Source organism: Toxotes jaculatrix, chromosome 5 (genome assembly GCF_017976425.1).
Source record: "Toxotes jaculatrix isolate fToxJac2 chromosome 5, fToxJac2.pri, whole genome shotgun sequence".
Classification (NCBI taxonomy): Eukaryota; Metazoa; Chordata; class Actinopteri; family Toxotidae; genus Toxotes; species Toxotes jaculatrix.
Genome location: NC_054398.1, coordinates 21,416,630 through 21,444,447, shown reverse-complemented (window position 1 = coordinate 21,444,447; position 27,818 = coordinate 21,416,630). Strand labels below are relative to the sequence as shown.

Sequence of the window (27,818 nt, the reverse complement as noted above, 5' to 3'; positions counted from 1 at the left end):
ATTTATTTGAACATTGCAAAGCAGTAAAGCGTACAGAGCACGTATGTAGGAAAAGTCTTTTTCCGGTCCCCCTCCCCAGCTGTCGCCATGGTTAGGGGGCGTCCTTCTCAAGAGTAACTGCTGCCCTCTTGCTATTCGCCGAAACTATAGGTGTGTCAGGGGGTGTGCGCCTTCTCCCTGCCAGCTGTCAGTCATGAGGTCACTTCCTGCGGGTGTGAGCTCCATGGCTCTGCTTTGTATGGACGTGGTGGGGGATTTTTGACAGCGGTAGCGCTGTTGGGAAACAAACAAGGACGTGGTCGGGGTCTGGGGGGGACTGTTTTTCCCTCCTCGCTTGCTCTCTCGATCTTGCACCGACCACTTCTCACCCCAGCGAGATTTCCGAGGATATGGCGGCTTCGGACTGGGCTGTTTATTGCAAGGTAGATGTCTTGATTTAGCCTTTTATTCATGAAGTGCACCCTCCTGCAGCAGCCGAGGGACCTCTATCTGTGAGGGAATTTTGTTTGGTGCACAGTTGCAGCCTAGAAACAGCGCATGTTCTCCCGGAGTGCGTCCAGTTTGCAGCGCCAAAAAAAACAGCAAGCGATTGTTTGCAGGACACTGGGACACATTAATAAATTCTTGAAGGATTATAAGACCATTGTTATTGCGTGGAGGCAGGCGAGTGTGATTTCAGTTTGCACGCCTGCGCAGCTAAAGTGGCCCTTGCTCATCAGTAGGCAGCATCTCAGTGTGATGTAAGCTATTCATTAGTGAGCCCTCCATTCAACACAAAGGCTATTTATTGGCTTGTTGGTACGCCCTATTACTCTAATAGCGGTTATGAGGAAGCTGTTGATTTGCTTATAGGTATTTATTATTATTATTTTTGTTATGAAGGCCTCCGCTTAGCAACAGTGACAATAGAGTTACAGGGTCCGTGCTCTGTGATGCTGTGCACGTAAAAAACGTAAACAACAAATGCTGTGTCAGTCCGGTTCTGAGGCGCTCATGAAACGGGACTCTAATAGCTAGAAACACCTGCATTACACCTGCAAATGGTCTCTGTAGTGTAAATATTGTTTACAGGTGTAAACAGGGAGCTTCAGATTAGAGAAGGAAGGAGGAAGTTATGAGTCCTTGATCAGGGTCTTAGAATCCTTGGCCTTTGGTGACAGACTTGAAATTGAGTTTTATTATTGCTTCTGATCTGTGTCAAGTATTTTTGCAGCACAAACGCTTTACTGTGAAGTGTTGAAGTGATGGAGGACCCAGGGAAGAGGTGGTTAATGTGTAGCTGCAGGTGCAAGGACCTGACTCCTAAAGTAACCATGAGGCATTTCTCTTCAGAGTTCAGAGCTTCTCAAACTCTTCCTTTATCTCTATAGGTTTGCATGGGATGAAATCACTGTCACATTTATGTTACTTTGAGTTGGTTGTGTGAATACTGTGAGCATGACATTCTGCATTAGAAAACTGAACACCTTGCACCGCTCATTTCTTGATAACACTCTGTTTCTGTGAAAGTGAAATTTGACCCAAATCCCGTACGTGTCCCATTCCCTTAAGCAATATAGGAATGCAGCCTTTTTTCGCACAAGTGGAAGGGTCGTATTTGTAATTTGATTTGTCTACTGCTCTTATAACTGTCCGTTGTGTATTTGTTTTTGGATTATATGCCTTCTGTGGGGTCATAAATGTTGACAGGAATTCCACAGTTAATGCCCTTCACAGTGCCTTTATTTTATTTCTCAATTTGCTGAAGTCATGTTTTATTTGTTCTTTTTTAAATGTAATTGTAAGACGACATTGGTACTAACTGGATACAGTGATGAAGGTGTTTTTAAATGCACCTGGTTAGAAGTGACTTGTGTTTTTTGTTGAGAATGGAAAGCTGCATCTGGAGACCACGCTCTCTGCTGACAAAGTCTCACGTTTCCCAAACGTGAGACTTTGAATGTGATCTGAAGACAGGCGCTCCATTCTGCAATCCCATTCCAAATACATTGAGATACAACCCAGTCCTGTGTACCAGGCTTTTACCTGTATTTTCTAACCCTTAAAGCCAGTCTCCACATTGATGTGGCATTTACCTTGGGATCAGAGGTCTTCAGTCAGAACCATTTTTACTCAGCTTATCATACTGGTGAGTGGGGTTAAAAATCCATTAAAATCGTGTGAGATTTGATGCAGCCTCAAAGTGACTGTGTGTTCTGCGTTGGCAGAGTAAAGCCAATAGAAAACTGATGTTTAGACTGAAGAGTAAATTGCTTCATTAGCTAAAAATGCTCGAAGAGATGACATCAAAATCGGTATACCAAACCCTGATTTTTTTACTGCTGAGTACCAAGTGTGTGGTGTTACTGCATCAGGGAAATCAGGTAGTGTCAGATATATCCCAGTTCTTTGATAAATGGAGGGAAGTAAATTTAAAACCTTTTCTTGTGATTTTTTTTTTTTTGGAAGTGTTTTTTTTTTCCATGCTAAGTTCCAACTATATTTTCTTTAATCCTTGCAGACTTCACTGGACACTCGGAAGCATGTGGATCTCACTTTCTCTGTTTGCAGGAGTGGCCATGTTGCATTTTTTTGGTCAAGTCTTATCGCTGCTTGTAATTCATCAAACCTGACTATTGTAAACAGAGGTACACAATGCATTTAGGATAGTCTTATCTCTCATGCACAGTACATGAAAAATGTCTTTAGAAACCAACTGTCAGAATTCTGTCACTGCTCAGACAAGAGCTTGTGCTTCTTTAAGTCAGCGCTAAGGGAACTTGTTCTACCATTGTTTTTATCTTTACTAGTTTCTGTCTGGCTGTGCTGCTGCATTCTGACAGTTTTGTCTCCAGGAACCTGAGACCTTTAATCAGATTCTGCTTGGCTGCATTCACACCCTGGACCTTTTTCTTTTTGGTTACCTGTCAGTTTTGTGGTAATTAATGCTTCAGCATTTGTGATCATATCTATCTACTTTATTTATGAATTATCAACTTGTAACCCCACCTCGGCATAATTATGTTGAAATACCAGTAGGAAGTTCATCACAAGAGAGGAAAGGAGAAGAACAGAGTGAAAGGCAGAGTTTTTTCCTCACTGCTCCTCAAACAGGACTGTCAGGTTCTCTTTCCAACTCAACCGTCTCAAGAGTTTATAATTTGTCTCTGTTGTGGGCCTATATAGAAGTGTATTGAATGTGTGTTTAGCAACGAAAACCTAGTTCCAGTGACCTATTTTTCAAGTCCTTGTATAACAGATGGCAGAGGAGCTATAGAAAAAATGTCATGTCTGGCATTTGTGTTGTACGCATTAAGTAATTCCACTCGGCTCCTCCACTGCTCGTAGGCCCTCACTGGAAGGAATGAACGGTACCTTTGTCTTGTTATCGACTTTGCAGGTTCAAAGGCGCTCCTGGCATTTCTCACCTGTTTCTGCAGGTAGTGGGTCTTGTTCTGGGGACTGTAGATTGGGGTATGCTTGAAACAAACTAGTTCATATGACGTGTCTTCTAACTACATTAAATGGCAGATGTGTTTATGGCTGCTCCAGATGGCTACACTAAAAGGGAAACTGAAAGGCCTGCCAAAATACAGTACAGTGAGGCAAAATGTGATGAGCATTCAAATGGGAATCTTGTGGTGCATTTTTCAACAGTATCTTCTCAATGAAGTGAGGCTGAATGCAGACCGAAAATAGCACTCACACAACACCACCTCCTCATTTACCTCACTGAGACCACTACGTTGGCACCACATGCGTCCTTAGATGGCTAAAAAAGTTAAACCTTTCAACTTATGCCACAACACACGTAAACATATTTGTAGATTACACTGAAGCTGAAACAGTTTCTTTGTTTTCGTCCCAGGCATTGATATGGACAATAAAATGATTGCCGCTGTGATAACTGTCCATAATTGTAAAATCCCTCCTCATATTATAAACACCCAACCATGGTCTTGATGTCTGATAAGCCTTCAAACTCATGGATGTGTTATTTAAACTAGACTTCCTGGATCAAATTTCACGTTTTCACTGGTACCTGTCGTAACACACTAACACCAATGCAGATTTTTACACATCGCTATTTTCAGTCCAAACGTGGCCTTTGCATAACAAGGGCTGTTTTGGATGTTTGTAGTCTCCTCTATGGTCTGTTTGTTTTGCAGCTTATGTCCTCTGTCGGCTAGGTTTGACCTTCATCTGAGCCAGGTCTATTCCCCTTTGAGCCTTCCTTATGGTAAAGTCCTTCTGGGTTGAATAGGATTGGGGGCCCTCTAGCCAGACTTACAGTAAGCAGCTCTGGACAGGAGATTGTCTGCACTAATGATAGGGGATGGATGCAGTAAATAAGCTGAATTTGTATGTTAAACCAAGAGGGGACTTGAAAGGAGGATTTGACTGGTCTCTCGAAGGAATGTCTTTGTCTCTCTCAGGCCTGTGTTTCTGGTCTGCTTGTGTGAGTGTTACATCTCTTCAACATCCTGTTTGTCTAAGACCAACCCATAGTTGGAAGCTTTATTCTTTCTTGTCAACTTGAAGTTGATGCAGTGGTGTCTGATACTCACCCATGTGAGCCACTGCCTATAGCAGCCCTTATCATTGACCTATCCCTGGTCTTATCTGCTCTCCCATTTTAATTCTTTTACTGACAAAGCCCACTCTCTTTCAGCTCTGACAGAAAAAACCTTTGTGGCCCCTCTATGACCTCTATGGCCCCATTTTGCATTGATTTTATAGCACAACAAACGAACAAGGCCTCTGAAGTATCCATATAATGTCAGTTTTGCTTGAGTTGGTGATACAGAGGTCTTTGACACTAGTATGGAAATTGACAGTGCTTATTAACATGACAGATGACCATGCCAAAGGTCTAGGCAGGGCAAAGATTGTAGAGTTTAATTGGGTCGTTTAAATCAAGTATGGTTAGCGTGTTGTATAATGGACGAGTGTAAAAATATGAAATTAACAGAATGGCTCTTGGACAACAAACTGCAAGATTTTCTGATTGCAACTGCAGCTTACTTGTTGCGTGAAGGAGGCCAAAAGAACATTATGGTCTTTTGTCGTACTCAGTGATCCTACTACAGCAGCCAATTAGTCTTGTTCTGTCACCAGGCCTGTGTGCTGCATGCCTCCCCACAAACACGTAGGCTGGTTTGGCAGCCAGAAAGGGGGAACTCAGTATCCCAGTGTCATGCTGGAAAATGAAATAAGATACACACAGCTGTCAGAGCGAGAGAGAAGTGCTCCCAGCCTCATGTTATTCTCATCTCAATTTTGGTGATTTCTGCACTCAGGCACTCCCCACTCTATTGTTTTTCAGTAATGCAGAAACCTCCCTCAAAAAAGTTTTGGAAAATTCTTGAGCATACCTCAGTGTAAAGATTGTTTTGGGTAAAAAGGAAGGTAGGTTGAGAGTGAGTAGGTTGAAGGCTTCCCTTTCTGATGGCTTATTACAGTGAAGGTGCAACCTGTGATTTTGTTGATCATTGTTGATTCTGTAAATTATAGTTATGATCAGTCATTTACTTAAAATTTTGTTGCAACAGTCCAACAATCCAAACCCAATTTACTGTAATATGATTTTACTTGGTAAATACCTCAATAGATCAGTAAGTTTTTCATAATTTTTAGTTGATCACTTCTCCTCTGATCAGTTAATAGTTTTTATTGTAAACCCCACTATGATAAGAATTCTCCCATAGTGAATTATGCACATAATAAACATAATACCATCTGAATCCAGGGGGATTTTAAATCCCCACTGCGATGTTGTAGTGCATGTACTGTCTTTCTAAGTCTAGACAAAGCATGTAAAATGTTTTATATTTCTTGGCAACGCTGCACTCAATTTGGTTAGTCAGAGTTTACAGACAGAGAGTTTGTCTGCTGTCCTTGTGTCCCTGTGTTGCCAGGGGATGAAAGTATTGTATCTTGGCAGAGCCTCAGGGGACAGAGCAGCTGGTAGAGAGGTACAGACTCACTTGAACGTTCCCTTCTCTTTCGCACTGGGAATGAGAGGTACATTGTGCTGATCACACGTGCAGTATTTGTCTTTCCAGAGAATGTGCACCAGACCGCTTCCTAAAAACCTCTTGTACCAATGTGTAATTTGTACTGTCCATAATATTCAAATTTGGCCATATCTTTATCCAAACCTAGAAATGTCTGATCACAAGAATTTGATTTCCTCCACTCTACAAGGACTGCATATACTTTATGGATACAAAGCCATGTCCATGTATTGCTTTTCATATTGAACAGAAATGCTAAGTACTGCAGTCTTTTTATTTTTTTATATTATATTTTTACTTTTGTTCTGCCATCTAGCACAGTTTCTGTATATCACCACGAGTATGTAAACAGGGAAAAATCAGTAACTTTTAATTAACACGATAAAACCAGCTCAGTGATAGCAAAGATCATTAAAAAAAAGTTAAGGTGACACGTACAGATGATACAGGTGACTCATGAAGGTACTTTATGGTGTTGTTGCTCCAGTATGCAAGTGCTGCTTGCTGTCTTGTTGCCCCAGCCCTATATCTGTCAAGAGATAAACGCAGCTGGAAAAGATTGCGGCAGTTTCCCCACTGTGAAATTTACAGTTTGGATGTACTGTGAGGTTTTGTAATGGTGGCCTGCTTGATCCTTGTGACTGATTTGGAAATAAGTACAAAGTGGCAGCCAGAAGCCAGCACTTGGCACGGAATGGACGTGTTGCTTAAGGACGGTGTCATTAGCTATTGGTGATTTTAGCAGCTGGAGAGAGTGAGGCTCGAGTCTGCCATTGGTTCAGTTGTAGTTGTATATCTTACACTCTGGGGTAGCTGGTTAAGCTGTGACTACACTTAGGGTCAAGGTTACACAGCAGCTGTGTAATTTCTCCACATGACCTCAATATTGCTGGTACATCACACTCCATCCAAAGCAGAAAAAAATAGACTATAGTATTATTACTAGTATTATTACTAGTATAGCATTACTACTTGCTCAAATCCAATCCAATGTTCCCTTCTTTTGTTATGTTACGTTCCTCTGAGCCAAACAAAGAATGAAATCAGATTTATTGTAAATGACATGCTTTTGAACACAACTGCTCCACAAAGGGATTTCTCAATGTTTTAGCGAGCAACCATATTGCCTTTTAGTGTTTAACAGAGGTTTGTTGTTTATCTGTTTATCTAACGCTTATTGCACAAAAATGTTTAATGTATCAGCAAATTAAACAGCCAAAAATAGCCCATGCCTTGCAACATTATGAGAAAGCAAATGTTTGGAGACAATGACAGCTGGTCAAGTTAAACATACTTTAGAAATTTCCAAAGAAATGCATGTAATCAGAAAGCCTTAACTTACTCAAACCTGAGCCAAAATATTTAAGATATCAAATACTTAGGAGGAAACATCTAGCTTTTTAAGAGCTTATGACTACCTAGAGTCTGTATACCATGCACTCAACCTGCTCAGATCTATCTAAATTTAGATTTTTGACCACCGCAATTTTTCAGCGTTGTCGTTTTGACGCCACAGCACACATGCAGGCACACTTTCCACCACGTAATGCTGTGCTTTTAACAGACGGTGTTAAGGGTCAGGTCACAATAGACCTTTGAGGTAACGTGATACACTGTCACATTGCACCTCCTGCTGTGTTTTATAGTCAGACTGTATGTGCTCTTGTCTTGTGAGCGTGTGCGGACATTTAATTATTATTTTGACATGGAACACGCTGTCAATGCAGAGGTCAGAGTCCTCTGGGGTTTATGTAACTTATTGTTTTATTTCTCAACTCCGTGCAGCAGTGGGTGTTGAATATGTAGACAGCCAATGATAGATCTTCATAATGTATAAAAATCAGTGGAAACCAATGGATGTCTGGAAAAATTACAATAATACCTAATATCTGAAAATCTAAAACTGCATTTTAAATTGGTCATCAAAAATGTTAAATAAATGCAATTTATAGTTAGGGAGCTAAAATTTGGACCTTCAGGTCTAAAAATAGTAGGCAAAATTTGCTATATGCTGTACATTTAGCTTTTACTGACCCCGTGATAGGGTAAGTGACCTGATAACGGGATGATTGAACTGTTAGCTATCATATGGCTCATCTGTCACAGACTACAGCTGAAGTCCAATGTCAATCACTTCTCAAGCTTGTACTTTGGCCAGTTTCCATAACGATAAGAGGGCGCCGGCCATCATATCAGCCCTAAGTGATAAGGGTTCACTCGAATGTTTACACTGCGGGCACGGTAGAGGCTGAGCTCATAGAACGAACTCTTCAAACAAATGGACAGACAGAGCAGGCGGGACAGCCCCATCAGCCCATATTCCTACCCTTAAGACTGCCGTAATGCCCTCTGGGGCCCTTCTTCTCACAGGCCTGCCAGCACTCAGACCACAGGATGGGTGGATTAAACATTAACCTGTGGTCCTCTCTCTCTCTCTCACACACACACAAACACACAAACACACACATACTGAATGATCACACAAGCCCTTGGGAAGAGCTGGATGTCATGTTGTCAGGGATCAAAGTTGCATGGATGAGGAAGGTAGGGTGGGAGTGTTTTAGTTACTTGGATTATTATTGAGTTTTCATGTTTTATTAACAATACTTACCAACAGTCTTATAGATACTGGTACTGATACTGGCAATACTGGTTTTATTATTAATGTGATAGCCAAAAAGTTATCGCTCTTCTATCTTTTCTTTTTTGCCAAGGTATGTTCTCCTTAACTTGGGAGTACTATGAGGTTTTCAGTAATGTTTTTTTCCACCCTTTCGCGAGACAAACTCTAATGTCTTGGTTTGCCTCTAGCTTTATCTGTTTTTACTTGTCATCGCACTCTTTGCTTGCTGTCCTTATCCTTGTTGGATTTGGAAAGCATAAAACTTTATTGCATGTGACACAATACTTAGTCATGTAGACTGAGTGATTACACCAGCCAGTTACCCATCTGGGTGGATTTATATATGCCACAGGATCAGATAATATGATCCCCTTTTTGCACACTAGATCTTGAGTGATGAATATCACCACTGAGTCTGTTAACTCAACATTACAGGCGATCACTTTCTTGAAGATCTCAGATAGATCTTTGTTCTCCACTATGTCCTTTTGTGTTGGGAGAGGTGGAGGCTGTGTACATGCCTGGGTCATGTTCAGAGCATGTTTATCTGTCTCAGGCAGAGCTTAGTAGCTGCTTCATGGACTGTCTGTCTAATGTGGGTCTTGACTGCGATGGATGAGTGTAATGTGGGGGGCTGGGTGACCGTGCAGTGCAGAAATCCATCGGACTGTATGGATTATTTATGCTCCACTCGTACATCCGGCCGTGTGATCATTGGTAACACACATTTTAACCTATTTTTGCAGCATACCATAATGGGATTTATTGATTTTAATGAGAGATTGAATTCCAGTGGTAACAGGTTGTAGCTGCCTTCACATGCCTGCAGCCCACCCTGCGTTGCTGATTTCAAAATGTGAGCCGTATATCAGCATTGCCATGGCATCGTCATGGCGACTCCGGTGGCTCTTGGTTAGCGGTCTTTTGTCAGTGTAACCCCCATCCTCCTCTTTTGGACCCTAACCCCAACCCTAACGTGCACACAAACATGTACGACCTTGCTCATCTTCCACTCAGTGTGCGCAGTGCCCTCAGCAGGCTTGGTTGACTGAGCACAAGAGAGGTCTTGACCTATGGGACAAAGGTTTGCTGTTACCGTAGGAACCGCTGTTTTCTTTCTCTCTCTGCCTCACTTGCTTATTCAGTCTTGCACATTGCTGATAATGACTGTGTAATGTAGCTTAACTGACATTCCTCTTCACCCTCCTGTGTCTCTCTCATTCTTTCTTTGTCTCATACCACTAGACCTCTGCAGTCTGCAGCTAAGCAGCTCTGTGTGTTTACATTCTCATGTTGTATGTTGGTGGCAACATGAGGTTAGCTTGGTCCACCACCTCATTGCTGCTGGCAGAGGGGTCATGAGTTCAGAAAAGAACTTGTGTCATGTATGTTATTTAAATAGAAAGTCACGCATGGTGTGTGCTGACACAAGACTTAGATATATATATATATATATATATATATATATATATATATATATATATATATACTGATCCATATCTGGCCTATGTCTGCAAATATGTACGATAAGTTTTTACTGACCTCGGGAAAATAAAGTTCTTGAATGGTTTACGAGCACAAATTCATCTCATCTTACCACTAGATAATAACTCAGCTGGGTCAATGGAGTGTTACCTGAATAGACAGCATGGATTTAGTCAAGCTGTAGCCAAGAAGCTCCTTTATTTTCGCCTTGGAGCAGTATTATAATGAGACAGTGCTGAGTGAAGTGAGTGTATGAAACAGGATGTCCTCTAAAGGAAGACCTGAGGGTCAGGAGCTAGAGGCTGAATGCTAAATAGGATTGCTTTATCCTAGCAGAGCTAACACTGCTCTCATTCAGAATTACAAGTATACTGTAGAGTGAGTAGCTCAGTAAAGTTGCCGGCTCACGTGCCAGGCTTCTCTTCCTGCAGAGTAGTTTTAACAAGTGGAAATCTTCACAGTCTTCAGACTTACTTTTAGTTCTCATGGATTTTAATTTTGATGATTAAAATTTTGTTCATTGCATGATTATTTTGGTCAGTGTCTTAAGCCCATATTAAACCTGAAAACGCACAGAAATTTTAATTTGTTGACTGTTTACTGCTTGTAAATTCTGCCATTTTTGTTGCTTGCTGTGCTGTTTTTTTCCAATGGCTCCAGCCTTAAAAAGTTTGCATTCATGAATTTGATAATGAACAATTCACCATTACTTTATCAGTTTTTCAGCAGACATTACGTCACTCTCTCATTACTGCAAATTGCTTACCGCTATTTTTTAAATAATTTTAAAATATTATTAATGATCATGTAACACATAGTTTTGCCACTCAAGGCTGAACTATATGCAAATGATCTGTACTTTCCATAGCTGCCTCAGTGGAATACCATTCATTTGTGTCATTAGACTTTTTAAATAGACTCACAGGGATCTCTGAGGGCAGAAGCTATTTGAGCACGCAGTCAGTCTCTCTTCTAAAATAGTCTACAGTACCTTACACAGTACAGGGCAAGCTAAGGTTAAACTAAAGACGTGTAAAGGTGTGGAATGGCTGAGAACAACCAACAGCTGCTATCTTATAGCTGTAGAGCCACCCTAACCCCCTTTACCACCCCACCCCCACCCCCTCCTTTGATGTTTTTAGTGGGGCCTGATGGAAAAGGCTTACCAAAGATTGACCCAGTTTACATGTGAATGTATGAAGTTTGAATATGCAATGTAAGGTCCATTCCCTTTGCCAGTGTTAAGCTAAGCCAGCAAGGCAAGCCAACCTCATAGTATATGTGTAGCTGATAGCTCCTCCCAGTTCCCCCTGTGCAATTCAGCAAAATCTCACCCATCTACTGTACAAGCCAGTCTGTCATGTCTCTTCTAGCCAAGCCTTCCTATCACAGCACAGCCTAAGCCAGCCCATTGACCTATATTCATTCCTCCACATGTCTCTGCGCCTCACTCTGTTCCTCTCTGTCCTCTGTCTTTCTCATTCTGCAGCTCTATAAGCTTTGTGAGGATAAGGTTACTGTATTCGGAGTGAATAGCTCAGAGGAGCGGAGGGGCCTGTGTTGTGTCATAGGATACTCTATGTCCTTCATGCCTTCATTGCCTGCTGACCTACTATAGCAATGCACATCACCTGTTTGTGGATGGCCGCATGTTGCATCAGCACTACTAGTTAGGCCTGCATCTGCTAGCCAGTGTTGTGTTTAATCATATGTGCTGAAAGATAAAGCTTCATTACTCTGTAGTGTTGATGTTGATAATGAGCTGGAGTTTTGCGCCATGCTAGCAACGTGGCTTTATGGGTGGCAGCGTTTGTCGGTCTACCACTTTGATCCAAAGTGAAATATTTCAACTTTCAACCACCTCGATTGCCAAGAAATTTTGAGCAGACTCTTGACAACTTTGGTAATCCTGTAACTTTCCTCTGGTATCACAGCGAAATAAAACCTATAAACCTAATGACCTGTTCTTTATGTGCCAGTTAAACGTGATGAACATTATACCTGCTAGACATTGTCATTTTAGCAAACTGACACTAGCATGTAGTGCCAAGCACTGCTGAACCAAGTACAGCCTCACAGAGCTACTAGCAAGGATGTAGACTCTTATCTGTAGGAGACAGAGGTGACCTTAGAAATAAATTATTATCTTGTCTCCCTCTGTCTGCCTGCCTGAGTTTCCATATCACGTCTTTGATGTGTCTTTTTTTTCCCCCCTCCACCCTCCCACTGTCCTCTGTCTCTAGTCTGATGAGTGAGAGTGCTGGCAGCCTGCTCCTCCACCGCGATGGTCGACATGGAGAGCCACTACCATCCCCCTTCTCCCCTGGAGGACACGGTGCTGGACAGCCCCCTGTGTGCCGATGACGACTTAATGGGCAGCATAGAGGAGCTACAGGACATCTCCCAGTCCATCGACAACGATGCACTCAGCTCCTTTGACGTCCCTGAATACCAGTCCTCCAGCAACGGCTCAGAAGGTTCCACTGTCTTAGGTGAAAAGGGTCTTAATGTCCTTGAACTGAAATATAGGTCATTAATGATATGGTGAGGTGACAATGCCGGGGTTGCTCCTGCAATGTCATTTTGCTGTTTCAAAGTGACCCCAGTAGCTCAGTGTAATCGCTTGGCCATTGTTGTTGTTGTCAGAGCAGGGGTCCTTTAGTTTAGCCACTTAATCCCTAATTTGCCCGAGCTGAATGTTTGGAGAGGACATACACTTTGGCTTATTTAATCTTTTGCCTTAACCTACAACACGGCTGTGCTACAGTCCTTTGACAGCCCTTTTTTACTCAGATCGTCTGACTGACCTACTTTTTCATGCCTTTGGGCAATAGCCCCTTGATCTTGATTGATTTGTCCTTGTCTGTCTCTGACTTACTGTGTGTCTTGATGCATTTTCCTGCCCAATTTCCTGCCAGTTTCGTTCTGTATTTCCTCCTTATTTCGCCTTTTCTTTCTTGCTTTATCTATCTCTTATTTTCTGCACACCCTTGTTTTACCTCTCTGTCCTCCTCCAGCCCTTCTCCTCGCTCCATATCCAATGAGGAATTCACACATTCCTCAGCTGCCGTGCACCACCTCTCAGGAAACATCCACTTTGCTGCTGTGTTTCCTTCTGAATAGAAGTCACATGGCCATCTGGGAAATTTATGCTACTACCAAATTATGCAACAAGTGAACCTGCAGTGAATAGTCTAGAAAGATAAACATTAAATAGAAGAATAGAGGGTGTGAGTGAGGTGGACAAAGAAAGAAGAAAAGAGAGGGACATGGCATCACAGAAATGTTTGATGATGTCATGGAAAACTCAGTGAGAGGGTGTCTGGGATTTATGGGTGTTTACAAGTGCTAACAGTGAGAGACAAGAGCAGAAGAAACACTGACATGCTTTTCTTGTCCACAGTCAGTCGAAGCATGTGCACTTGCACCAGGCAGGAACACAGATTCAGGTCTACTGCCAAATGCTGCTTATCCCTGTTCTGGCATCTCTCGACAAACTCATGTGGCTTGACTTAGTGCCACTGTTTTGTACCATTTCATCTTTGCTATTTGTGTACCAAGCAAGATCTTTCGACCATGTTCCCTTCCACAGAGTGGAAATACAAAACTATTGGCAGCCTATGGCAAACCCCTGACTTGTCTTCCATGAGGAAGATCGGTAATACTACTCCAACCCTGTTATGCTTGTGGCAGGCAACACACCGCAGACAGCATGCTAATATCTCTGAATAAATAGTCTCTGTGATGGAACAGACTGTTTTTATTGGGGCAAAGAGGTCAAACTGTACCTAAATTCCAATAGTTCTTTGGCGCAGGGAGATGAGACTTCACAGTAGAGACACATTCATTAAGGCAGCCATGACCGCAGCCTTTTTTGCCTTCAGTTATCTAATTTGTTAACTGAATGTGCTGACAGTGTGACTTACATAGACTGTAGCTTCACCAGAAATGGAAAGTAAGGTTGGAAGATCATCCAACCATGTCTTTTGGCAAGAGTTTTCACCTGTTCTGAATGGTTGGACTAGAAGGCATGGCAAAAAAGCATAGAGATGTTTGAGGTGTGATAAATCATACAGTCTCTCCATAAAGGCTTCACTGTGTGGGACTCAAAACCTATTCACTTAGTTGGTCTAGAGATTAAAAAGAAGAGAGCTTGAGAGTGAAGTTTAAATCCTGCATACTGTCTTACCTCTGCACATTTTGATTGTCAGATTGCTGGTTTCTAAAATTATAAGATGCAGTTCCCACAACTCTGACACTGGAAATTATTTGAAGGATGCTGATGCCTTTTGTCTGCTGGAAATGCAGTGTCCAGTTAGTTATGATCTGCGCCCATCAGTGCTTTATAAAGAGCACTCATAGCGGTTTTTACATACACAGCAGAAGCATGCTGCTCTCTTAAGTGTGCACAGACAATACAAACATTGTGGTGGCTGCCTTAAGGTGTGCACTTTAGTTGGAGTGAATAGTGCAATGGCATATTTAACCAACCATGTGCTTGTGTTTTGTAGATGCCCTGACGCCAGCGTCCAGCCCCTCATCAGTTGTTTACGGATTGGTGGCGGGCCAAGAGGAGTTCTCATCCTCCTCATCGCTTAATCTGGAGTGTCGAGTGTGTGCTGACCGCGCCTCGGGCTACCACTACGGAGTCCATGCGTGTGAAGGCTGCAAGGTGAGATGAAGATTACACACACAAAATCATACAGTTAAACAAAAGGTCCTGTTTTTAGATTTCACATTAGAGGGCAGAGGGGACAAGACCAGTGTAAGGATTGTTGACTCAGCAATTGAACATATCAGGTTATCACTCATGTCTCTACCTTATCTGGCCGCTCGTGTCTTCTCAGCCGACAATGTATTTTACTTACTTACTTACTTACTTTTTTCCTCCTTTCTGCCCCCTCTGTCACCAATTCTGTCAAGCTCCATCAATTACTTTGCTCCCAAGTCGCCCACACTCAAGCACAGACAAGCCAAGAATCACAAATAGTGTTCTGACTACACATTAACCAGCTTAAAGACAATAAATCATATCTAGAAGTATAACACTGAAGAAAGTGGGACATGCCAGGCCACAAATCCAGAGGCCATATGTCTTGTGACTAATGATAACTCCTGAAAGCATCAGAAATACCATGCTCGGCCTTCACACGTGGTCGCTCAATAATCTTTCCGTTAATTGTTTACCAGTCATGTTGAAGAACAACCCAAGGCTGTTTTTTAAGAGGCAGTAAAGGGCAAAGATAGTGGTACTTGAGGTGTTAGTGCATGTCTTTTTGAGCCTATGTTGGTCTGTTAGAATTCTGTGTTCTTTTATATTATTTCTAGTCACTGGAGCGGCAAAAACTGAAGGAAGAGTAGCTACTGAAGCAAGAGACTTTTCTACACCTCCACACTGTAAATCTACTGAGTTCAGCTAAGTGTATCAGCCAAAACAGCACTGGGAGTATGAAGTGATACATTAACTCCACCATGTCAACGTGCTGTTACATAAACATTGACATAAACAGAGCAGCAGCTCGCTGAAGTGTAAGCGCGTGCAGTTGTAGAATGATTTCGCCTCAGCGTTCATGCAGTTGTTGATATATTGTGCATCCATGTATGAATACAGAATTATATCTGCTAAACAAAAGCCTTGGTCAGTCCTCAGGGCAGAGTCGATGTTATGTGACTTATACAGAGTGAAGTCGTGGGGCTGTAAAACAACAGGTTATCGCAAAAGTCAAGGTACATTTGTTTAGCTTAACATCTACTTTTAAGAGGGAGTCATTAAAGGCGATCTATCAGATGTGACCTATGAAGTGCCAAAGGCTAATGGTGAAGTCCCTCCTTGCAACATTAGCTTGATAAACTGAAGTCAGCATTTCTTGATTAGATCTGTAGCAGAAGCTCTTTCCTGTTTCAAATGCTTCTCCAAATTCAAGAAATTCATCCTTCTTTTGCCCAGATTTTCAGGACACTACCATTGTGTTCTTTGCAGCCCTGAACTTACCCAGCCCTGAAAATATCACATAATGTATTTAGGAAGTATGTTGTTCGAACATGAGCCCTGATATCTCCATATACTCTATCTGCGAGTAAGTGGGAGTGACGGAAAAGAAAGATAGATTATTGACGCACATTGAGAATTTATCTTGTCATGGTAATCATGGTGGAAATTTGGCTGTTTGTGTACAGCATTTAACATTCATGACTAAATAAGCCACAATCAAAGTTAAAGTTCAGATAAATAATTTTCGTTATTTTTAAATGTTGTGCATTAAGAGTTAAATACTCAATAACTCAGTTACTCTGCTTCATCTGGACCCGATGAAGAAATTGCCTTTCTCAAAATGACTTTGCATATGCACACATACGCCCTCTCATCTGCATATTATTTGGTCATGGAGCAGTAATAGGAGGAAGCTGACCTCTGCGATGTCAGTACACTGATTCTTTACGACAGTGGACACAAGCAGTGTCGGCATGAAGTCCATTCATTTAGCCTGAATTCCAGTTCTGTCCTGGCTTCATGTTACCCTTGTTTTATGTGGGTATGTGTCTGTGTGCATGTGAGGTTGGGGGTTAGTAGGTGAGAGTCAGTCAGAATTACTTAACATGTTCTCCCATGGTTGTAGCACGTGTGTGTAATCCTATGTAATCTGGTATTGTATGACCGTTTGCGTGTCTTTCAGACTGTATGAGGGTCTGTATGTACTTTGGCACACTGGGTGACAGTTTTGGATAAATTGGATAAATATGTTATTAAGCAATTCCCCAGACCATTTTCTACCCTCCAGCCAACCACAAGCATGCAACTCAGTCTGTCTCTTCCTCGCCAAAGTTAAATGTTTCTTTTTGTCAAGGTTGTGTAAGCGAGGAGAAACTGATGGTGAAACTATGTATCTGATATTAACAACTCTGTCTTAGTAAAGAGTTGGTCAATATTTTTTTTTTTTCTGGATCCTGAAACTAGTCAAATAACAGTTTATCAGAAAGTAATTTACTAGACTAATTTCAGGTTCTATTAGCTTATGTATTTTGTTTTAGCAGCGCTGTTCTTACTGTCTGATTAATCTGATCTATATTGTCAATTCTCACAGCAGTATTCAGTGTTTTTTTTTTTTCCTCCATTCTTCCAGGGTTTTTTTCGGCGGACCATCCGTCTGAAGCTGGAGTATGACAAGTGTGAGCGCCGCTGCAAGATCCAAAAGAAGAACCGCAACAAGTGCCAATACTGCCGCTTCCAGAAGTGCCTGTCAGTGGGCATGTCCCACAACGGTGAGTCCTGCAGGGCAGGTCTGGGCTGTACTTCAAGCTCACACACACATGCACGCACATGCACGGTTCTTGTGACTCGTAAATAGACGCTACCTACCAGAGTGCCACAGTTGTACAGATGCCAAGAAAGATTGAACAGGCACGTACGCACATAATTAGCACAAATAAGCAATCTAACACCACAGCTGGGTGTTAAGTTGCATGTTAAAGCAAGTCACTAACTTAAGACTATACTACTGTACAGCTGTGTTTCTTCTGTAAAATGTACCCATTTCAAGACTGAAACCATTTTCCTTATTCGGAAACAGACCAAATCTGTAACTCAGGCGGTTACAGTACATGGTCTTTCTGTGTGTATCTATAGACTTTGCAGTGCTAGAGTCATATTGCATTGCAATTGCTGAATCCACTCAACCCTTTTGCTGCGGATATGTGAGCCACATAATTAGATGGGTCTGTCCACCTGATGATGTGCTTTCCAACCTGCAAAAACCTATGGAGGACTCTGACAGTCTGCTTTGCTGTACACATAGATCTGAAAATCAAGATAGAACATTTCAAGAGTCAAAAATAATCCAAGAGGTCAAAAGTAATTATCATTAATGCTAATTAATCATGATACCTACAAACGTAATACATGAACAGTGCCTTCATTAACTTAATATTCCTTACTGTTCTGTTTATTTTGACATTGAAAAAAAACCCTGGACTGTGTGTCACAGCTATAATTTCTACTCCTGTGACAGTGTTCATATCAAGAATCAAGCTGTAATATTTTAGAAAAATGTCCTGTTAAAAGACTAAAATTGAGAAAAGGATCACATCTCTATTCTTTTAATGGAATACTTTATTCTTGTAACGGTATAACTTTGGCTACTTGTTTAATCTGGCATGTGCTTAATGGAAGAAAGTGACTCTGACCTGCACGTGCAACATGTGTGAACACCCAAAACAACACATTGTCTTCCTTTAAATCGTTACATCAGATTTTGTCTTCAGTGCTTCTTATCTTTGTTTGGAATACAGGAATATTGAGGTCAAAGTATGAGATTCTGGTTAATGTTGTTTACTCTGTGTAAACATACAACATGGCATGCTGACCCTTGGCCAAGGTCAATGTCCCAATTGGAAAAAATGCTCTGAAACATTTTTTCAGAGCATTTTAGGAGATGACGTGTGTGTGTGTGTGTGTGTGTGTGTGGGCGAGGGGTGCAGGTGCTTGTCTTTGATGTCCTGTCAGCATATTTCTACTAGACAAGGGTCGATGTAATTGGTTGGTTTACATATAGACTATGCACACTTTGCAGATATTCTGTACTGGTGGCATTGAACTTGTAGATGCGGACGATGGACTGAGAATCTTTATTTTGTCTCATGGGGTTATTGACTCAACAGCCCTTCCAGTGCTTCCTTAAGGAATAGCCTAGATTTTGATAATGATAGTACCTTAAAGCTCTTCAGTAGCAGTATTTTTTCCCCTGCACTTCCTCTTATGGTATATGTGTATTGAGTTTCATGGGTCTAAATGTAACTGTAGAGGGGGAGGAAGGAGATTTGAGATGCAAGTGCAACCTGATCCTTTGAGGTCTGATGGTCTAAGATACTACAGGACCACAGCAGTGCTAATTTTGGGGGTTTGTCGCTCAGTTTGTATCGACTGCCAATTGATTTCATAGTTAAATCAGACCATTCTGGATACTCCTTACTGAAATGGTTCAGCAGTTTTCATTTTTTTTATTTAAATGTATTAACAAACACAGACTTATTATATGGGAAAATGTTGTCTAAGATGTTATTAAAAGAAACATTTTGAAAGGTTATAGCCAAGGGTTAGGCCACTCCACTTCATTTAATGTGTTGGCAGTTGCTGAGAAAATAACAGATCCAGAGCAATAATAAGTCTGACTGTAGTGAAGGACGTGTTTATTGGCTGGAATCTTCCTCCACAAATCAGCCTTTGAAACAGATGATTCAACTGAATGACAGACTGTCCCTCCCATCCCACCTTTAGGCCCCCTCCCAACTTGAGTCACAGACCCTCATGCCGGCTTTTAGGAAATGGACTTATGCTCAGCTTAGCATCACTCACTTCCTCTCATCTTAATTAGACTTGGCTCCTGCCCAGGCGACTGCTGTGGAGCTTTACCAGCTTCGGATGATCCAACCACTTTGTGAGCAGTAATCTAATGGGCCCTCATGCTGTCTGCTAGCTCTGTACTTCAGCCTTCTCACTCCTGCTCAGTTTGCCTGGATTTATTTCATCATGTGGGTGGCTTGTTGGAGAACAGGGAAATCATATCTCCTTATATGCTTTTATAGTCTTGTAAATACAGGCAGTTGGTGCTGATGGATTTTGGATTCTTAGAGGGAGGTGTGTGTGTGTTTATATGCACCATCTTGTGCCTATTTAGATTGTTAGGGGTTAAAAACAGTTCACCTCTAATCTCATTAGTCAAATGGGATCAGGCCGTCTGAGAGATGCCAGCATCCTCTCATAGAAAAACAACTCTTGCATGGTGTCGAAGCACGCTTCACACAACAGGTGCCCACTTCCAGCACACCTCGTAAAAGTGGTGTGTTCATTCACAAATTCCTATAGCAGCAATACATTAAAAAAAAGTCTCTTTACTTACATTTTCTTATAATAAGGTTTTCACTTCTCTGCACTTTGCTTAATTCATACTGACTTTAAGAAATCCCAGGCTCAAGTTGTGTCACTGATGTACAGCATTCACCATGCTGAATCAAGTCAGTATTTGAAAATAAATTAATATTATGTTTTTTTTTGCCTTTCTTTTTCTTCTTGTACATGTTTTTAACTTAGTATGTGGTCTGTTGTGGGATGTTTAGGTTTTACAGATTATGATATTTTGCTTGTCAAGGAAATATGAGATAATTTGCTTAGAATGCAACAGGACACCATCATCATACCCTCAGACTGAGGAGACAAAAAAGGCTTTGGCACCAGGTGTGAGGAAAAGAGTGAGCGTAGCAACATGATGAATAGTCCAAGAACTGCTTTTTTCATTTTCACTGATGCTATTTTTGAGCTTTTTGTTGCTACTGCTCCACAAGATTTATTTGGATAGATTTGATAGTTTTTGGACACATTTAATGTTTTTTATTTCTTTGCTGATATGTGGACTTGGAATCATTTTACTTTGTGGGGTGTCTTTGTAGAGATTTTGAAAATGAGTCTTCCAGATGTCAACATCTTGAATAAGTGATCATTGTGGTTTTGTGGCGCTCAAGCTATTTTACATTTTGTGTCAAAGCTCTCTGTGTACTCTCTTTGTTCTTACACAGTATTTTTCTCTGTGTTCAATTGCATGGCCTTTTGCTTTTTACAATGAACATAATACATGTAATATTATATTTGTTTTAAATTTTATCTGTGACTCTCTATTTGATTCTACAAAGTTCAGATTTATACGGGCACAAATTCTCTCTCATCTCTCATCTCAGTCTGACTTTCTCTGCTCTCTACAGCCATCCGTTTTGGTCGGATGCCTCAGTCGGAGAAGCTAAAGCTGAAGGCGGAGATGGTGACAGGGGACAAGGAGGTGGAAGACCCTCAGCTAGCTGACCAGAAGACGCTGGCCAGGCAGATTTATGAGGCCTACCTCAAAAACTTCAACATGAACAAGGCTAAGGCTCGAACCATTCTCACCGGCAAGACCAGCACCCCTGTATGTTGATTAAGAGTAGTGGGTTGCGTGTGTGCAGATTGCATGTTCATGGCTCTTGTCATTACCAGAGTTTCCTCACAGGTCAATGTCATGCTGTCTTGCAACTTTTTATTTATTGCTTCCCCACTGGAGTGATTTTGATGTCATTCTGAGCACACAGCAAATTTGCAATCAAACTCATGTCTCAATATGACCTGGCAGCCACTACCTCAGAGATTATGTGCAGCCAGCCACTGACAGAAATAACTTACTCAATCAGGAGTACAAGCCAACGCACAGGCCGGACAAGGAAACGTCTGTCTGCACGGAAACGATATAAAGAGCCAGTGTATGAGCCCATCACTTCGCCCTCCACCTCCCATTTCCCTCCATTCCTGCGCTCTTTTCATCACCCGTCCCCACTCTCACCAAAAACAGTCCCTAGCAGCCTTGCTTCTTTCGCTTTGTTTTCATCAGAACAGAGGGGTCAGCAAGGGGAGGGTCAGGGACTGTAGCCTCGCGTTGTTGTGAATTCCATGGATGGATATGTGTAGGTGTGAAATAGGTCAAGAGGGACAGGGTCAGTCCAAGTGCACATCCATGTTCAAACACAGACCTTCCCCACTGCTTCAGGAGATCAAAGCTTCCAAATGGACAAGTGTCCATTTAGAGTCCAGAGGCAGTCTCTGGATTCTGCAGCCATTGGGAAGCAGTCAGTTGGAAATGCACATATTGTTTGATCCACTTTTGATTTTAAAGTTCACTCATGGTCTCACAGCACTTTATACAACAATGAACTGCCAATGACAATCATATTGTACCATTTGCCAGAGCTCCATGTACACATTCTAATATGTTAAATGTTCAAGATACTGTTGCAAGAACATAGAAAGCATTCAACATCATAATTGTCCAAAAACTACCAAATGGATAATCACCCTTGTGGAGAAAGTGTAGCCTTTGTGAACAGTTTATTCACCTATGCAGGTAATTCTTTTAATTGAGGCGGAAAATTTCCATCAGGTTTGACTCATCAGTCTCAGCATCTGGCAGGAATACTGAGGAATAATTGCGTCAGTGTTGGCACTGATTTGCGTACAGCTAATTTTACTGTCTGACTTAACTGGTTTTGTGGTGGTATGACTCACCTACACAGTACATACAGTCTGGACAGGATGTCTTTAGTCCCTAAAAACAAAAACAAAGACACGTGCTAAAGAAATGTCAGACTCTTTCTGCTGCACTGTACTGTGGATAGTTTATTAGGAATTAAAAGACTGAGATTGTCTGATGACTTTTAGATGGATTGCCATTATCTAAAACTTTGTTTTATGACAAAACACTTACAAAACTATGGCATTCCCATCAGCAACAGCTATACTTTGTTGCTAATTAGCAAGTGCTAGCATGCTAACATGCTACACAAAGAGCATGAACACGGTAAACATTATACCTTCTAAAGATCAGCATGTTAGCATTGTCATTGTGAGCATGTCAGCATGTTGACATTAGTATTTAGCTTATTTATCATTTGGCCTACAAACCGATTGCAGCATCCATAAGGATGTCCCTCCAGGGTAAGGAGAGTAATTATATCAGTATTTCAGCAAATCAGCACATCGTAAGAGTCAACAAGGACTGTGGGCTTTGTACTTTTTGCTACCCAGTGAAGTGCCAAGGTCTCCTCTTCGGTTATTGTAACAATAGGATGATGATTTGGGCTTCTCTGCCTCTGTGGGATCACACAGTATCAGTTCAGGCTGTGAGGTCAAAATGAAGCAAAGTATCCATTAGAAAAACTATTTATTTACTCACTGTATACAGTGTATATGCACACAGCCTGTGTCAGCAGTTTTCTGCAACATTTTCTCAGTGTTTGGAAACTGAGATTAATATTTGATGAGCAGAATTTAGATTGTATCATTATAAAATTTGACATCAGCTTGTTCAGAAATACATTTGGTTGTGATTCTTGAGTCGTTTGTTTGTGAAACCATCAAATCTGATGATCAGATGCTGTGTTGACATAGAAGTTTCCCAGAATTAAACACCTCAGTGTCATGCCCCCCATACCTTCCCATGCTATTCTAGCCCACATTTAGCGCAGCACTTATGAGTCAGATCTCTGATATGATGTGCAGCAGCAGGTGTAGCTGCTCATCAGATGCTGTAACATGTCCACTACAGGAACAGTGACGCAGCTAAAAACACCTTTTCGCTAGTATCAATCACTGCTATCCAGAGCTTACATTGCTGCTTACGTTTACATACCTGTGTCTCTCCAGCAACATTGTTAGGATACTGTACACATCTTTTTTATTAGGAAAGCATAATTTGTCATATGGCCATTCAAATGAACTGCCTTCTTACTTTTGACATGTTGAGTTTGTCCAGGTAAGCCTTCTCTTCTCTGACACCGCTCTACTTTCAACATTAACTGTGCTTTTAAAAAAACTGTTTGCACCTGAAATCTTTTTTTGAGTGACATCCATAATTACATAGCTGCAGGGTCAAGGAGAGTAATTATGTCATGGTGGAAATATTCAAGCGTCAATAAGGGCTCTGGGCTTAACCTCTCCTTTCCGTGAAGATTATGTGTAAACACCACAGTCACTAAGGTTTTTCATGTAGAGAGGTTTGCTGATTCAGCATTTTCCATATTTACATAGTCAAGTCAGGTCAGGTTTATTTTTGTAGGCAAAAATCAGAGTAAACACTGAACTGACTGAGCTGCTTTTGAATTAGAAACACATTTTAAACCATATTTTACACAAACAGCTCATAGGAGTGTTTCTGTCTCCACAGCCTTTCGTCATCCATGACATGGAGACCCTCCAGCTGGCAGAGCAGACGCTGGTGGCCAAGATGGTTGGCTCTGCGGGAGTGCTGAAGGACAGGGAGGCGGAAGTTCGGATTTTCCACTGCTGCCAGTGCACATCGGTGGAGACTGTCACTGAGCTCACAGAGTTTGCAAAGTCTGTCCCTGGGTTTTCAAGCCTGGACCTCAATGATCAGGTGACTCTTTTGAAATATGGAGTATATGAGGCTCTCTTCGCCATGCTCGCCTCCAGTATGAACAAGGACGGGCTTCTTGTAGCGTATGGCTCGGGCTTCATCACCCGGGAATTCCTCAAGAGCCTGCGACGTCCATTCAGTGATATGATGGAGCCAAAGTTCCAGTTTGCCATGAAGTTTAACTCACTGGAGCTGGATGACAGTGACCTGGCTCTGTTTGTGGCCGCTATTATCTGCTGTGGAGGTGAGGATGCAGGAAAAATAACATTGTTTATAATTAAACCATTAATTTGCTGCATGGAATATTATATCTTCCTTTTTTCTTTTTGTTCTTCGAAAGCTTTTACTCTAACTTAAAAAAAAATGCTTCAGATTACACAGATTGTAAAGACATTCTTGAACTTCTTTGTTTTGAATATTTTATTCTATAAGGAGATCATTGTTAAGAAGTCTCATTCAACTTTATTTTTCCTTTACTATGATTAGACCGACCAGGCCTGGTGAATGTGGCGCACATCGAGCGAATGCAGGAGAGCATTGTGCAGGTGCTACAGCTCCATCTGCTGGCCAATCATCCAGACGACACTTTCCTCTTCCCCAAGTTGCTGCAGAAACTGGCTGACCTCCGGCAGCTAGTCACTGAGCATGCACAGCTGGTGCAGGAGATCAAAAAGACAGAGGACACGTCGCTTCACCCACTCCTGCAGGAGATCTACAGAGACATGTACTGAGGATTGTGGATGAATAACCAGGAGAAGCACTCTATAAACCATCTCCTTTTTTCAGGGACAAAAGAAGAAGAGTCCTCTATAAGCTAGGGTTGAACCACTTAAACCCCGCTAATGCAGCAAGAATTAGCTTTCATCAGCACAAGAGGTCTTGTTTAGGCCCAAGCAAGGAGCTGTTGATTCTCTTGGTTTGACACAGTGCTCTCCACTCCATTGTGTGGACCTTCCCAGGCAGAAAAATCATGTGTGCAAAGATGTGATGTACAGCTGATTGAGCCCCTACCTAGATACCAGTGTATGCAATCTCTGACCAAACCCTAAATGCTAATTTAAAGTCTTTGAGGTTATCCCCATCCTGACCCTCAAAAATGAGGAAAGAAAGTGAACTTCATAGTCACCACTCCAGCAGTATGTTTGAAAGTAGATTTTTATACTCTTATTAAAGAGCCATATACATTCACAGTTAATAACATCCAAATGATTTCCGTGGCAGCAGCAACACAGTAATGGTACAGTTTTCAAGCAAGGCAGCTTCTGCCAAATTGGCGATCAGTAAAGGGTGGTTATCCACATACCAGCCCTCCAGCAAGTTTCTTCTCCTTTTTATACCCAGAAACACAACTGACTGGCTCCTGAACATAATCATGTATTTTTACTGTAAGTCTTCTAAGCCATACTTTGTTTGTAATGATAGTGGAAATGATCAGTGTCTTTCATACACCTTACTCTTCTTAACAAAACAGCACTAAGACTTGGTATTGATTGTCCCCGTTTATTACACAACTTGTACTCGAACTGTTCAGGCAATAGTATTTTTGCACTTCAGAATAAGGTAGCAAAAAAGTTGAAAGAAAAGAAGAAGTTTATGAAATGGCCACAGGCACAGATTCACTGTGTATATGCATCACAATGCACATCTGAAGCACAAACACGCCTGCAATATGTTAATGTGACACTGTTTTATACTGGACCTCTCTTGAATGCCTTTTTCGCAAAACACATGCACAGACTTTTGGCACTCTATCCTGTTTTGTGTCCTGGTATTCAAGGGCTAACACCAAGATAAACCGCATTACAACCTTAATACAGGCAGACTTAGGACAGATTTGCTGGGAATTAATTCATCAGTTTCTTAATTTCTTGCTCACTGAAGCCCTGTTCCTCAAATTCTCACATCTCGTTATTTTTTCTCTCATTAAGTGAGAGTGTCTCTCTCCTCTTTCTCTTTGTCAGTCCCTCTGCCTTCTTTTGTGTTTTACCGGCTGTGTTTGGTCCTCATAACAGATGCTGCTGATTAAGATTCAGGAGTCTTTTGTGCACATTTTTTATATGATGGCAAATGAAATACATTACTCTTTTCTTCTTTGAAGAAAAGAATAATGGTTCTGCGTTGGTCATTTGTGGCAAACAGTCAAGCCAAAAGAAGAAGGTAAACACAAGCTTGTGGCCACCTGCATTTATCTGATTCAGTGAGTAAGTTAAAGCCAGTCAGACTTTTGACACAGCTAAAAAAATTACTCTAGACATTTTTCACAATTGGACAAAGTGATGGATGAAGACCAAATACATTTCCATATGGTATAATTTAGATGTTTTGTCCTCTGTTATAAATGTGTGTGCGAAAAGACCACTCCTGTATTTTGTTGTCATACTGCCTTCTGTAAAAAAGAAAAAAAAAAACGTTCTACACAGAAGACCAACCGTAAAGTCGAAAAAAGGTGAAAACATGCATGTCTGATAGCTTGGATAACATATATGTGGATCTGTGAGAGAATGCTTCCCCTCCCATCTGCTTATCCAACCAAAATTTCCTAAAATCATCATCAGTTTGTTGAAATCACAAGAAATGGACCTTGTGTTTATAATTGTATAAACAGAGTGTACTGTACATAGCTGAAATGATCACACTGACTTGCCCCAACTTTTAACTCTTGAGGTATACAAGGTACTAATGATGATCAAATTTTGTATTCCTCTGTTTGGTAAATACTTTTAAATGTTTGAAATTTTACAGTAAATGTAGGTATGTACTGTATGTTCTTTTTGCTTAAATGCCACATAATCATGTTTTAATTGAATTGGATCATATTTTTATACTAAAGTATATATGTATGACTAAATCAGATAATTGTTTATTTGAAACGGCACGATTGAAGAGTGCAAGAGTGTAAATAGACTTAATGGTAATAGGGCAACTGGTAATCTGAATATCCATAGATCTGAATCCCACTGGGGACATTCCTTTTGTTAGTCGCTGTTTTCTAGAAAGAGAACCATCAAGGCTACAATATGAATTCAGTTCATTTCAACTGTACTTCACCTGTAAAATTTACTGAAAACTGAACGCGTACAAGGGCTGTGCAGGGCTGCACTAGCTGACAGCTTTGAGTAGTTGACTAAAACTTGACCTCCATGACCTCCGAATACAATGAAAACTACATTTATCATTTGAAACGTCAAGCTACAACTCAGCACTGATCATACAATACTGGTCTCCTCTTTTTATACTCTGTTCTCAGGTTGCACATTAAAACAGCAAATGGGGTAATTAATATATGCACAGAATTTCATCATCATTATCAGAAATACTCCATAGTTGCCTCTTCATATTGAACAAACCAATCTTTATGTTTTTGTTCACACATCTTTATTGGTCAAATAGAGACAGTGAACGCACTCGTAATTTGCCATTACATCACATGCTATTACAGTAAAGAGGATGCAGTAATGAAAATGCAGTATATATTGTTTTATAGTCCTATTTTGTCATGCTTTTTTGTCTGACTCCTCACTCGCTGCTATATTGTACTAACTCACCTAACATTTCTTATGCCATGAGTAGATTACCGACACGTCAAGCTGCCTCTTACTTATTATATTTCCTCACAGAATGTCAGTCACACTTGCAGAATTCATTGAACGCAGCTCGTTTTTTTTTTTCCCGTGCATACTCCTGGGACTTGGATTTCCCAAATATGCTCGGGGGATTAACCACAAACAATCTGTGCCTTAGCGTGTGTCCATGCCATACAACACTAGAGAT

General features: G+C 41.2%; 1 protein-coding gene across 1 annotated transcript; it reads left to right on the top strand.

Annotated features, from left to right (window-relative positions):
* Positions 1 to 244: 244 nt before the first annotated feature.
* On the top strand, positions 245 to 27,818 carry pparab (peroxisome proliferator-activated receptor alpha b). The gene is made up of 7 exons (XM_041037668.1): positions 245 to 422; positions 12,348 to 12,596; positions 14,616 to 14,776; positions 17,226 to 17,364; positions 20,854 to 21,053; positions 23,838 to 24,291; positions 24,534 to 27,818. Exons 2-7 carry the CDS (start codon positions 12,389 to 12,391, stop codon positions 24,776 to 24,778), a joined length of 1,407 nt encoding a protein of 468 aa, XP_040893602.1. The 5' UTR covers positions 245 to 422; positions 12,348 to 12,388; the 3' UTR covers positions 24,779 to 27,818.